The following is a 13,591-nucleotide window of genomic DNA, read 5'->3' on the forward strand; positions in this document are numbered from 1 at the left end:
CTGCAACTTTATCTATACACCATTTGTAAATGGAACTGGTTGTAAAGGCTTGCAGGTGATACAGAGAGCATCTATCTGAAAATTTATTCTAATTCACATGGGTTTGGAAAGGATTTTGTTTGTTTCAGTATAGCATGGGATGTTTAAAGTATCTTATCCTTAGTATTGTTATTTTGTATCAAATAGCCCATACCAAATAAAATCTGAATGTATTTTTGGTATCTGAGGAACAGCAGGTTCTGGAGGGTTTAAAATAGATGACATATGATACCAAGAATAGGCTGGTACAACTTAGCTGACCTGAGAAACTATTCAAAGAGCAAATGAAAATGGAGGGCAGTTCTATACTCCATGCTTTCACTAATATTTATTTTGCCATTTTTGCTCTGTTTTGCTTCAAGCTTTTAATTAAGATTTCCTTGGCTTTGCTGACTCATTTCTATATTGTTAAAGGCAACAGAAAAGAGGCTGCCAGGATAGCAGAAGAGATCTATGGAGTAGTCCCAGGTAAAGTAAAATATGGACACTTTAACATTTAAATGTGTATTTATTTGCTACATTTTTGTAACATGAGGATTTGAATCATCCAGTTGCAATGAAATGAGGAATCTGTGCATGAGTGAATGTTTCAGCCTGAAGTGCTTTCCATTTCTGGGGTCTTTGCAGTGTCAGTATGTGTTGGCATGATTTAGGTGTGCAAAATCTGAGACTCCAACAATTACCCAGCTAGAATGAGGACAACATTTGCTCAAGGCACTATAGTAAATAAAAAGATGGTTCTTGGGAGCAAGGCATTCCTTAGTGGGGGTTGCAGATGGTTTTACTAAATAGCTAGCTTTACTGCCAGAGAATATTTAAGGAAAAGTTTTAACATGTTGATTGTCTGAAAGGAGATACTAGGAAGATAAAACTAATGACATTATGAATCCGAGCCAAAAGCCTCTGTTTTGTTAAGTCAGATGATAAAAATGAATGCAGCTAAAATTATTCTGAAGATTATACAGCACAGGAATATACTGTACCATGTAGACCCTTTAGTATGTCATTTATTTTGTTTTTTCCAAGTAATTTTACTCTTTCATGTCACTGTCATAATAATGAGTAGACATGTGTGTGCATGCCTGCTAATTCCACTAATTAAAATGACACAGTATTTAAAATTTACTACCAGTGAAGACATATTTTAATACTTGAAGATTCTTATCAGGATTGTGACATCACAGATTTTTATATGACTCATTCGTTGGGCACTTACGTTATGATCAATAGTGCTGTCATAAACTGGCACGTGACCTAAAGCAGAACATAGGTGGTGCGAGATGACCACCCAAAGTACAAAGATTAAGATCTGGCCAAGAGAAATATTGCAGCAAAGTGTTTTTTCACAAAGGCTTTATACGCAGGCATGTCTGGGTTATTAATTTATCTGTTATTCTCCAGAATATAATTCAAATCACTTATTACTCTCATTTTTTCCCAAATGCCCTCACACAATTGTAGTCAGACATGTGGCCAACAGGATTTTTTCCTTCATGCAGATTCTTATTGAAATGCCTTGAAAGTTTAGCAGACCACAACATATTTTTATCTGCAAGTTGTCATTTGCAAAAAGATATTAACGATACTCTTACAAACCAGAAGATCATGTGATGTTGTTGCTGGGCACTGTATTGGATTACAGGTGGAGCTTCCCAGCCTTTTCTCTTTGCAGTGGAGTAGCTCAGCAGCAGCAGCAGGGCTGATTATTCATCCATAGACATTTAAAAAGACACAGTGGTTTCAGACATGTCACTCACAACAGTGAAGGGAAGATGTGTCCCGTATGGGAACTATATTTGCCACGCATTTCAGGGAGGTAGGTTGCTGTGGCTAGCATGGAAGTATGCAGCAGCATGTGTTTTCAAGGCAAGGCATGTGTGTGTATACACATGCATTGTAAATGGCAATGTACCCTTGCATAGTAAATGCATGTGACGTGCTTGTACATGTTGTAGTAGAATCATAAAAGGTTAAATAAGGCAGAGTAGCTCTCTTGTCTGATTCGCTTCTGAATCTTCCTACTGTATTAGAGCCCTGTTTTTTGTCACTTGAAATGTCTTCTGACTTTCTAAACTGAGCTTGCCTATTTCAATCACCAGGATTGGATATGGGGATATGGGGGGTCTTGGATGTTGTCAGGAAAACGTTTCTCAGTCCCTACCTGCTTTCTGTTTCTGTCATTTTGCTTGGTTCATCCTACTTGGTTCTTGGGAGCCTGGTGGTATATTGTGCTGGCTGGTCTTTCCATGCCACCTTCCTGCCTTAGAAGCCCAAGAACAAATTTTTAAATAAACAGAAGCAAAAGTAGTATCTATAGTTAATAGCATTACCCTGTGATCTGAAGTGCATCCTGGTTCTTGGGTAACAAAAGGAGACTCTCTTGGCCAAGGCTCAAACTTCTGCTGTGTCCTTGGCCTCATGTCATCAGGGATGTGTCTGTGCCTCTTGTTGTTTTCTCTCTGCCTCAAGTAACACCTGAAATGGAGATAAATGACCCTTTCCATTCTCTTTGTTGTGCAGCGTAGCTGAAAAAATTAAGCAAGACATGGGTTTCAAACACAGAGCTCATGGGGTTGCTGTACAACAGAGCATGAATGCAAACACTGGTATTGCTTCTGTCCTGTGGCAATATAAATGTAACTGGCCCTTGGGGTTACTGCACGCTGTGTTGCGGTATGGTTATAAATTTTAATATAGGCCAAATAAATTTGCTCTCTACTCACAGGGATTCAACCTGGGCTCATTGACTATGTCTGTAGGTAGTAGCTAGGCTAAGGAATTTTTAGTCTCAGCACATGAATAGATTCAGGTAAGAAAAAGGGCAAGCTAGCCTACATTAAGGAGTCTCAACTGTTCAGCAGATCAAAATTATTAAGGAAGAAAAGTAATGCCCCAGGAAGAATTTATTTTTCCATGTCTCTTCTGAAACCTTCCAGTTAGGAGGAGGATGAAACCTGTTACCTGGTAGTTTGAGCTGGAGGATATTATTTATGAAATTGTCAGTTCAGGAAATGAAACTGCCAGGGATGTGCCAGGATTCATTTGAAGAACAAGTCATCCCTGTGTCTCCCTTCTATGAGTCTCTCAACAAAGTGCAAGAGAAGATTCAGTATGATTTGTGACCAAAGCTCTTTAGGAGCTGATGCAGGTTTGAGTAGCTGGACTGCAGGGCTCTGAAGTCCCTGGGTGAATCCCAGCAGCACTAAACTTGTGGTCTTTGCTGAAGTGTGTTTTTGCCTGTTTTTAAAAGTTCTGCCAAGAAGCTTTTGTTTAGGTCCCTTAGTGAGTAGCCAGCTTTCTCAGGAGTGCTGAGCCCTCAGCTGCTCTCCTGAAATCAATTTATCAAACAGTTTCACTGCTGATGCCACATTGATTTTAGTCATGATCTGCATTTAAGTGCAGCTGTTATTTCCCTGTCCTCCCAGGATCTACTTTTGCTGCTTACCTGAATTAAGTTTTATGCATTTGCTGTTTCAGGCAGTTGGGCAGACCGATCCCCTCTTCATGACGCTGCCTTCCAAGGACGCCTCCTGTCATTGAAAACCTTGATTGCACAGGTAAAAGCCATCAGATAAAGAAAAGGTTGGGAAGCAGCATAGTTTCTGTTGAATTGCATCCAGTTAAGTTGTATAAATAATATATCCACATACACTCCTTTGGGCACGTATTAGTTTGCTTGGTGAGGATGCTGGGGAAAAGGCCAAGACAAAGTCTGTTACAGCTTGTAGCTTGCTGTATGATAAACAATGATCCTTGTGTTCTTTCTCAGTTATAAACCATGCAAACTGCTAGAGAATAGGGACCGTATATGTAACAGCTATTTAAAGAAAAAAAAAGTCTGTAGAAAGCTATAAAAGTACATCAGCACAACTTTCAAGAAAACCACCAGTAAGGCTTCTGCTCCCCAGGGGATGCCTGGACAGAAGGAGACAGTGGAGTGCTGGAGTTTTAAAAGAGCTCAAGGACGCATAAATACCTGTTTCGGCACCAAAAGAGGAGTTTGGTTTTTCACACAGATTGAAAACAAGGTTTAAGAAGAGTGATGTTTAGCAAAGAGCTGTTGTAAGATATAGAACTGATTATCCTTTTTGTAAAGAAAGGGAATGCTGTTTTGACCAAGATATCAGTGTCACTTGCAATGGCTGAGTTTCATTTGTTAAATAAATATATCTGAATAATGACTGAGGTCAGCGTATCAACTGTAGATGTTCCTCTTGAAGGAATGTGCTGATCATTAAGCATGAAACATCTATGCAATTAGAAAATGGAATAATCTCAACATTTTTTCAAGTTTTTTTTCCTATTCTGCTGGCACTGATGGAACGTAGAGAGATTTTTAGCAATAACTTTTACATTAATAATGCTTTCACATGACTAAAACTGAGTGCTTACCTATCATCGAATTTCTAGCTTGAAGTGATTAGAGTGGTTGCTTTTAATGCTCATTATATTGGGCCGAGTGACTTTTCTTACAGGGTTATATTGCTCACAGATACTATTTCTGCCCATTGCATTAGCTGCTGCATACCAAAAAGTGCATTGCTGCCATCTTGTGAGTTGTCTTGTTTATAGCACATTGGTTAGACACCAAATGTATTACAGAATACAAGACATCAGGTGGAAAATGGAGCTGCTTCCAGGCGTGTTCTCACACATGGTTGTAAAATCTTAATTGCCAGGAGATTTATCTGCTTTCTGGGGAAAACACATATGACAGTTGCTTTCTCTCCTTTGTGAATATGTCTGGTTTCTGTTTGTACAGAAATAGACGTAGGAACTGTCATTTTAGGAAATACTTGTAATCCGGCATTTCTAAATAACAGTTCTTTCTTCCAGTGTAAAATGTTTCTCAGGTGGTCATATAAGAGGAACTGAGTTGTGCATGGGATTTGTCTCATCTGTCTTCTTGGTTTACCAAGCACCTACTACCTCTGAGTGAAATACACTGGGAACTCTATATGGTCTGTGGAAGTATTTTTACAACACATCTAATCTGACCTACGAGAAACAGCTGGTTTAGCATGGGTTGAATCATATCCTAGGGAAGCATGTTTCTCACCACTGAAGGAGCTGAGGGCTCCAGCCGAGCTGATACCTGTGCCAGAGAAAGTGCCTGTGTTCAGGGAAGTGAATCCCACCGGCTGTAGCTCTGAGTGCTGGACTTACAAAGGTTGCATTACCTTTCCTATTAAGTTAAAAAATGTCTTTCCTTTAACTGACCCTGCATCATAAAGAAATAGAAATAGACAGCATAGCTTCTTCTTGCTTCCTCTTTAACCGCCCCTAAGCAACACCTTTAATCCTTGGGGATGAGCATCAAAACACTGAATAGCATTAATCCAACCCATGCACCTTCCCTGGCCATGCACCCATAGATGTGGCTCTCCCCTGACAGGGTCCAACCACCCTTTGCACCCACACCAGCCCTGGGGGAGCTGCATGGTTGGGGCAGGGCTTTCCCCTCACGCCTCCCACCCCGCGTTGCAGGGTTTCAATGTGAACCTGGTAACAACGGACCGTGTGACGGCTCTTCACGAAGCCTGCCTGGGTGGCCACGTTGCCTGTGCAAAGGTGCTGCTGGAGAGTGGTGCTCAGGTAAGTCCTGGACCAGCTGGCGGTGATGCAGGAGCCTGGAGCACGGATGCTCCCTGCATCAGTGGGGATGTCAGACAGCCTGCTCACATGGCAGGGCCAGAATGCAGATGGGTAGGAGCATCTCAAACAGAAATAGGGAAAAATAACAGTGCTTTGTTTCCATGGGTGATACATTTCCCATCCCCCAGTGGCTGCTTGAATCACCCCATTATTCTGTTTCATTTTCCCTCTGTATATGAAATGTAGTCATGATTGATGGAAAAGGAATGAGAGATGCTAGGTGAAAATAACCTTGAAGAAAATGACTTACCCCTTTTTTTACCCTCATAACTATCAGTGAGATTGTCTCTGGTTTTCTGTGGGATGGTTTGGAAGCCTCACGTAAGTAAAAATAGATGTGCTTGAAGCAATGAAACATTTTATCTGCTAATAAAATAACATGTAGGTAGAACGTGTTAAAAATGGAGATACAGGAATGGATGAAATATATAATAATGTATTTCATTCAGTGAGTGTTCAAGTACAATTTATATGGCAACAAACTGAACAACACCAAAACAGGCAAACAAGTTACTCTCTGCGGAATCCCTTTTCAGTTGTATTTGATTATTGTATAATAATGTCATTGCCTTTTTCTAACTCAAAGAATCATCTCTGAACCACCTGTTGCTTTCCTAAGAAATCAACCTGTTCCTGGCATAATATATAGCTCTGATATTTTGGGGGTTTTTTGTTTTCTCTTGACTCTCTGTTTCAGGTACCCCGAAGCTTATCTGTTTCTTTCTCTTCACTGTTTTAGAAGCTGTGCGGGATGAAGGATAGTTTAGCTCAGCAATTAGCAGAAGGGGAGGAAGATCAAAGAAAAGTCTGGGATACTGTTGAAACAGAGAATTAATAGGAGCCTTTTAGTTTCAGGAAGAATCTAGGCAGACGGATGTCCCCTATGCTGTGGGACCTGGTTTCTCCTCATACCATGCCAGCTTGCCCATGTCCTGGCTGTGTTGTACTTATTTTCCAGCCAGATCTGTTCCTCCCACTGGCAAGGACTTAAAAACTGGAAGTGGCAAACACTGGCTTGTAAATGTAGGAAAATCATCTTCTGGGAAAAGGAGTTAGCACACAGCATTGTAAACAAGTCAGTAGTTCAAAGAACAAGGAAAAAAATTATCCAGGAAGGTTTCAGCTGCAAATGGTCTACCGCTGAATTGCCCAGAATAAACCAATAGGGTTTTAAACATCACTACCTTTCTCCACTTTAAGGGCAAAATATCATGCTAGTTAAATTGTTTGAGCTAAGGTATTTCTACCCTGGTGTTCTGTCCCCTTTGCAATGCAGCTTCTGTGCTTGCACTGATAGCAAAGTCCTCCAGCTATCCTCATGGCCCGGGACTTCTCCAGACTTTCCTCTCCGGTCACTTTCCTCCTGTCCCTCATTTGCAAACTGCCACATGCTTGCATAATCCATTGCTACCCTCCAGTGTGCCGCAGAACTAAAGAATTAATTGAAGTATTAAAACAGATTTGCAGAGTAAATTGCCTCTGAGGGCTTGCTACATAGTTAAACATAGCAGATATGATGCTGTGCATGATACAACCCAGGAACTCTGCTGTCCCAGTGAAGAATGACAGATCGTGGTTCTTAGCAGGTTTTACACTGGCAGTAGAAGAAGGAAATCCGTATTCTCTTACATACATACCTGCATACGAATGCAAACTCTTTCAAGCTCCTTTTCTGTTTGGGATTAAGACTATTAAGATATTGTTTCCATGAATATGTCTTTTGCTGAAAATGTGTTTTCAAGTGAAATTATTAAACATTAACTGTCTGTTTGCATTTAAAAATCAAAGCCATTTTCATCTGAGTGTATTCTGGCTGCAAACTAGATAGTCACAAAGATGCTCAAGTTGTCCACATAAAAAAAAAAAATCTCAGCAAGTCTAGGAGGAGCATTCATAGCAGGCCATGTGGCTATATTATGGCACTAGCTACCTGGGAAACAGGGCAGACCTCAAACAAGAATGCTGTGTGTGTTGTGCCACAACATATAGCTCTGAAAGTTGTTAATTAAATCAATTTTGAAATCAAACAAGACAAGTGTTTTTTTCTGGTGCATTTCTGGTGTGCACATGAGGCAAGTTGCAAGGGCGTTTCTATTAAATCGGATTATTCTAAGCATGTCTTGGTGTTCTAGGTCAATGCAGTTACCGTTGATGGGATCACTCCTCTGTTTAATGCCTGCTGCAGTGGAAGTGTGGCTTGTGTCAACATGCTGCTTGAATTTGGAGCCAAGCCACAGCTCAGGAACCACCTTGCATCACCTATTCATGAAGCTGTCAAGAGAGGTAGTGCTCAGGCTATGACTGAAGCTAACAATAACTAAGCAAGGAATACACCTTTTATTGATGTTAAAATATTTTTAAAATAAAAACTTGTCTGTGCTGGTACAGATGAATAGGCTTGGCTTATTTCCACATCTTGTGTGTCATTGGTCATTTCTGGGTGTATTCTGCTCTACAGCACTTCTGTGATGGTTCTTTTTTTTTCTCTGCAGGTCACAGGGAGTGCATGGAGATCCTTCTGGCCCATGAGGCTGACATTGACCAAGAAGACCCACGGCATGGGACCCCACTCTACGTGGCTTGCACTTACCAAAGAACAGACTGCGTCAGGAAGCTTTTGGAGCTAGGTACGCCTGGAAAAGGAGCTGGAGGATAGTTGTGCTAGTGTCACCTAGCACTATTCATCTCTCCAGGCTGCCCCTCTGCTGCAAACATCATGGGTTGTTTCTGCAAGTGGTGTCTTTATTTCCACAAGAGGTGTTTGGGCATCCCAAGTCTATGAGGCTCATTTGAGGCTATTAACAATATCCCCTGTATTCATGAAGCGTTTATGATTTTCTCAGTAAAATAGGCCCTAATTACAGAGACCTCTCTGAGACTGCCTGAATGTGAAAATAAAATACTTCTAGTTTTCTAGAATGATGACAGGGAGCACAGGCAATTCTAGCTAATATTGGTGACCAAAATCAAGTCCTGATTGTGGTAAACTGCTTTGCTAAGCATTAACTTCACCTGCTTCCTGGTTGATGATGAAGACAGCAGTAAAGCTGCTTGAAAGAATAATCCCTGCAGGTCCAGGCACAGCCTATAAACTAGCATAAACTTTTGCTGTCAGTATACATGAGCTGACTTACACCTACTTGAAGCGTGTCCCTGCTGTGCCTGGTGAGCCTAAGGCAAGCATTTTGATTGCTGTGCTCCAAGAGTTGTTACAATGAGATAACTAAAGGTTTCCCCCTCCAGTAATTAAATTAACATAATCTATGTTACTTTGTATGTTATTAACAAATCTACAGAGCAAATTTACAGAACTGAAGGTCAAGCTTCTCAGTTCTTGTCCATCACTGACAGGGTTTGATTGCTCAGAGGATATTTACACAGCAGGTATTTGACCTGCTGAGTTTTACAGTGCTACTATTGAGAGAAATGAGGGAGGCCTGTGTGCTGTACACTCCCCTCATTTATTTAGGCTACTGGTGGAAAACAGACCACGAGGTATGGGTTTGGAGAGTTCCTGCTGCCTCCTAGATCTAACCATGCACTCTTGTTCACTCAAGGAGCCAACGTTAATGCAGGGAAGTGGTTAGACACCCCCCTCCATGCGGCAGCAAGAAAATCCAGTGTGGAGGCAGTCGTTTTGCTGGCAGACTATGGTGCCAACTTGAAATGCAGAAATGCTGAACTCAAATGTGCCCTGGATCTTGCCATACCCAACAGCAAAGTGGAGCAGGCGCTTCTGCTACGGGAAGGTAACAATTTCATTTTTTCTCCTCTTTCTTTTTAACTAAAACAGAATTTATTTATTTCCTTTACCTATGTATGTTTTCTTAACTGCTTTTATAAGTAACGCCCTATATAAATTCTCTTTTGATTTCAAGCTAGTAGCATATGACATAGAAATGAGTAAGAGATCTCTGTTTTGTTACTACCATCAGGTCTCAGGGCTTTACTGGTAAATTGGTCAGTTATTCTGTGCTTTCTTTTCCCGTCTACTGAAGGAAAATACATATTCACTCATCTAGACTCTAAGGATTTAAAACTGCCTTGAGAGTTTATTCACAGATATTTGAGTACCATCACCTTGTGCTAAACCTAGCACTGTGGCTCAATGTCCTGCTTCCCACAGAAAAAGCAACATGAGTGTGTGTGCCCTTGGCCTTCAGGAGAAAGCAGAACTATTTGCCAGGCGGCTATTTGGCTTCATGGCAAGCAACTCTTCCATGCAATTCATGGGGCTGCAATCCCAGCACAAACAAGCCATACCCTTTGCAGCTTACTTTCAATCTTCCTACAGTTAATTATCCTTACAGTCTATTGGAAGAAACTTTTGAGCAGAAATTAATCTGGATCTTCTTGTACCATTTTGACCTGCACCACATACAACTAGAACTTCATGCATCCATAACAATGTCCCTGGAATATGGACATGCCAAATTAAGTGCCTCCTTCCTCCAACATTCATGCTTCCCAGCTCACTGGCACCCCACTAGTTGGTCTGTGACCCACCCCTCCCCAGGGCTTTGCTGACACAGAAGACGAATAGTGCTCCTCCATGCAGGCAGACTGCCACCTTCCCAATCCTACTTGCTAACCACCAAGAAGCAAAGCCCACTTTCATCTACAGAATAGCTCTTGGATAGTAAATTAATATTTTCGGTGTTGTGCATAGGTTTTGTCCTGGCTCTCCACACAGAGGTGGCTTTATGGAGGAAATAAAGCATTGGATTAATATCCTTCTCTCTTACTTCATTTCTCCATGGCTTTTCATAGAGAGTTTTAATTCGTCATGTTTAAAAACATCTGCGAGGACTTTTCCTTGAATGCTTGTCACCTTCTGTGACTTGTCCACATACCTGAGATGTTCAGAGCCCAGTAACAGCAGGCTGTGTGAGTGAAGACAGTGCTTGCAGTTATTCTGTTCCAGTTGTCCTGCATGAACGAGAGTTTGTGTAGATGAAGATATATACCAATATTAATAATTTTCTCTTCCTGAACTTTCTTTTTGATTTTCCCCTTTCAGCTTGCCACCTCCTTCTCTGTTAGAGTTCGAGGGCCTATAGGTCCACTTCAGCTTCTGCTGGCTCTTCACTTTTCAGAAATGAATTTTCCTCAGTTTCCTCACCTATCCCTGCAGTCCTGCCTTCAGATATTTTGCTGTATCTAACATCTGCAACTACCCTTTTCCCCTACTTCGATGTTTTCTAGGGTCATTCTGTTTAAAAGAAGCATCTCAGGTTGAGGGTTTTCTTTCTACCCCCTGACTTTTTTGCCGTGGTTACTTAGATGGCTCCCTTTAATTGCTCCTAGATATTAAGTGAAAAATAGAAGGTTTATGTTTTCCTAACTACTTTGGTAGGAGGTAGCCTCTTTCTTCACTTCCAGAGACAGCAGTACAAGTGCTTTTTTTTTTTTTAATATCCCACATTTTTCTATTAATTTCTTCCCAAAGGGGGCATCATCAGTCTGCTTAAAGTCCTAAATACTCCTACAGCAAAAGCACAGATTATGAAACTTTCCTGGGATAAATAAGGACAGATGTTTAAGCACACATCTCTAACCATTACTTGCCAAACACTGCTGTGATCTCTACTGTTTGACCAGAAGCTGGAGGGGCAGGGCTGAGACCAGGCTTGAAAACTGACCATCTCTGAGCAGGCTTAAAGGTTCAACCTGGACCAGCTCCAACAAGAGGAAAGTGGAGGGGAGGCAAGGGCATATTCACTAGCGTTGCATTTGCGCTTGCAGACATGCAGTTGCAGAAAAAACAGACCCTCATTTTCAGGGGGTTTGTGCTTGGTATTCCTCTAATCTGACCTCTGGTGGAGTGGGCTGGGGACAAATTCCTATTCACCTCATGGAGAAGCCACTGGGGCAGCACCGCAGTGTGCAGTGCCATGCAAGCCACTGCCCAAGCCGGGCTCACTGTCGTCCCAATGAGTCCTCTGACAGCTTTCCTATTAATGTACTCTCTGACGTTTAACAAGAGTTTTTCACAAGCAGCAGCCTTTCCCCCAAGGCAAGGGAAGGGCAGAAAGACCTCTAATATTTTATTTTTTTTTCTGCTTTTTTCAATATTTAGGTTTTTTATTTATTTTTCCCTTTATGCCTTTTTGCACAAAACTTCTGGAAACTTTTCTTTGAGGTGTTCTCCTTTCATTTAGACTTAATTAAAATTGGATGACACATAATTTTTAAGAACATTGATAGACTGTCTGACATACATAAATTTTCAGAACGTGTGGTCGTGTGAAAAAGCTAATTTGCAGTTACTGCTTGCACAGATACCTGCTGAGACACCAGTGACTGAAAGAAGCATGTTTTGTATATATGAACAACTAACTGTATTTGCCAAATCCACTCAGTTATGGCCGGTTTACACTGAACACCTCTGCAGCTCCCTGTAATCCCTCTTGCCTTTGTCCTTACAAAACCACTGGGAGTTGTCTTATATCCTGAGTGACTGCTATGCATCCTGGCACTCTCACTCTTCTTTCTAGTATTTTGAGTATTTTCTCAAGAAATATGCAGAAAGCCTCGCTGTGTGTGCAGAAAAAGGTTTTTTAGTACTCATATTTTTCAAATCACCGAACCAACTTTGACAACATAAATTAAATATGAATAATAATGTGTTCAGCTCTCCCTGACTTCAACAAATAGTGCTTGATCTGATTTGCACATCTTGCTGTTGTTTGTTGCTTTCTGATTTATACTTGTGGTGAGTTGGGGGTCCTTGTTTTTACCTTTATTTTTTTCCCCAGGTCCTGCCAGCCTTGCCCAGCTGTGCCGGTTGTGTATCAGAAAACATCTGGGTCGGTCATGCTTATATGCAGTCCACAAGCTGCACCTGCCTGAGCCACTTGAGAACTTTCTGCTTTATCGATAATTCTATGACTATCTTTACACTTGAAAAGAAAGAGGAACAAATGACTGTTTCCTCCAAAATTCTTTTATCAAAGAAAAAAAATCAAAGACATCATTTACTGTCTACTGTGGATACCAAACGTTAGCTGCTGCCTGACGGTGTAAATTGAAAACATCTTTTCACAGGCAGTGAATGATATTATGGGTACAGTTCCCTCACAATCTACTGCCACATCCCCTTACACCAGCCTGAAAAGATGTAGTACATGGACAATTCACTTGACGTGTTTGTAGATGCATCCACACACATTCACCCACTCACAGACAAACAGATATAGATTTCCCCTCCATTTAGTGTCATATTTTTGCATGTACAATCTGTGCAGCTTCTTCCTCTTGTCTGCCCAATCTTACTATCCAAATAGAGGTAGTGGCTGTTATTCTTCCAGTAATGTGAGAAAGAAAGCCTTCAGTGCCCAACATCAGCTGTGTGTGATATACTACACACCTTTTCTCAGCTCTGACTTCACATCCTGCTATCTCTTTCCTATAGTCTAATGCAGTCATAGCAACTTCCAGCAGGCTCTGGTTGTCCCGGAGCTCAGCTCCCCCCAACACTGACACATATTGTCCTCTGAAGTGCAAGTGATGTTACCAAAGAAGGTACGGGGGTTAGAAGTAAGCCCACAAAAATGTGTGAAAATCTTAATAAATCTTAATATCTTCCAAAGAAAATACCTCTCCCAAGCTATAGCACCTAAGACCTGTCTGTGTTCATTACATGAATAATTTTTCTTAGCTTGATTCCAGGACAGAACTTCAAACATTTTCAAAGACACAGCAGGTTAGCTTTCAATGTCTATCCTTTGCAAGGTTTAAAGAAAAGCAAAAGAATGATTTTCTTCTTTACTTCTCTTTTGGGCTTTGCATACTTTGATGTTTCTCAAGTTATGTCCTTGAACTGTAGATCAGGAGAGAAGCAAAATCCCTAAGGATGATTGCGTATCAGCCAAACGTATCACCTTGTTGGAAAAGA

At 41.1% G+C, this 13,591-nt stretch overlaps 1 protein-coding gene across 1 annotated transcript; it reads left to right on the top strand.

The window, feature by feature from the left end:
• Positions 1–1,721: 1,721 nt before the first annotated feature.
• ASB11 (ankyrin repeat and SOCS box containing 11) lies at positions 1,722–13,259 on the top strand. The gene is made up of 7 exons (XM_069874500.1): positions 1,722–1,855; positions 3,517–3,596; positions 5,527–5,634; positions 7,827–7,977; positions 8,187–8,321; positions 9,252–9,443; positions 12,453–13,259. The coding sequence occupies exons 1-7, from the start codon at positions 1,786–1,788 to the stop codon at positions 12,575–12,577; spliced, it is 861 nt and encodes a 286-aa protein (XP_069730601.1). The 5' UTR covers positions 1,722–1,785; the 3' UTR covers positions 12,578–13,259.
• Positions 13,260–13,591: the final 332 nt, after the last annotated feature.

The sequence above is a fragment of the Phaenicophaeus curvirostris genome, chromosome 1 (assembly GCF_032191515.1).
Source record: "Phaenicophaeus curvirostris isolate KB17595 chromosome 1, BPBGC_Pcur_1.0, whole genome shotgun sequence".
Lineage (NCBI taxonomy): Eukaryota > Metazoa > Chordata > Aves > Cuculiformes > Cuculidae > Phaenicophaeus > Phaenicophaeus curvirostris.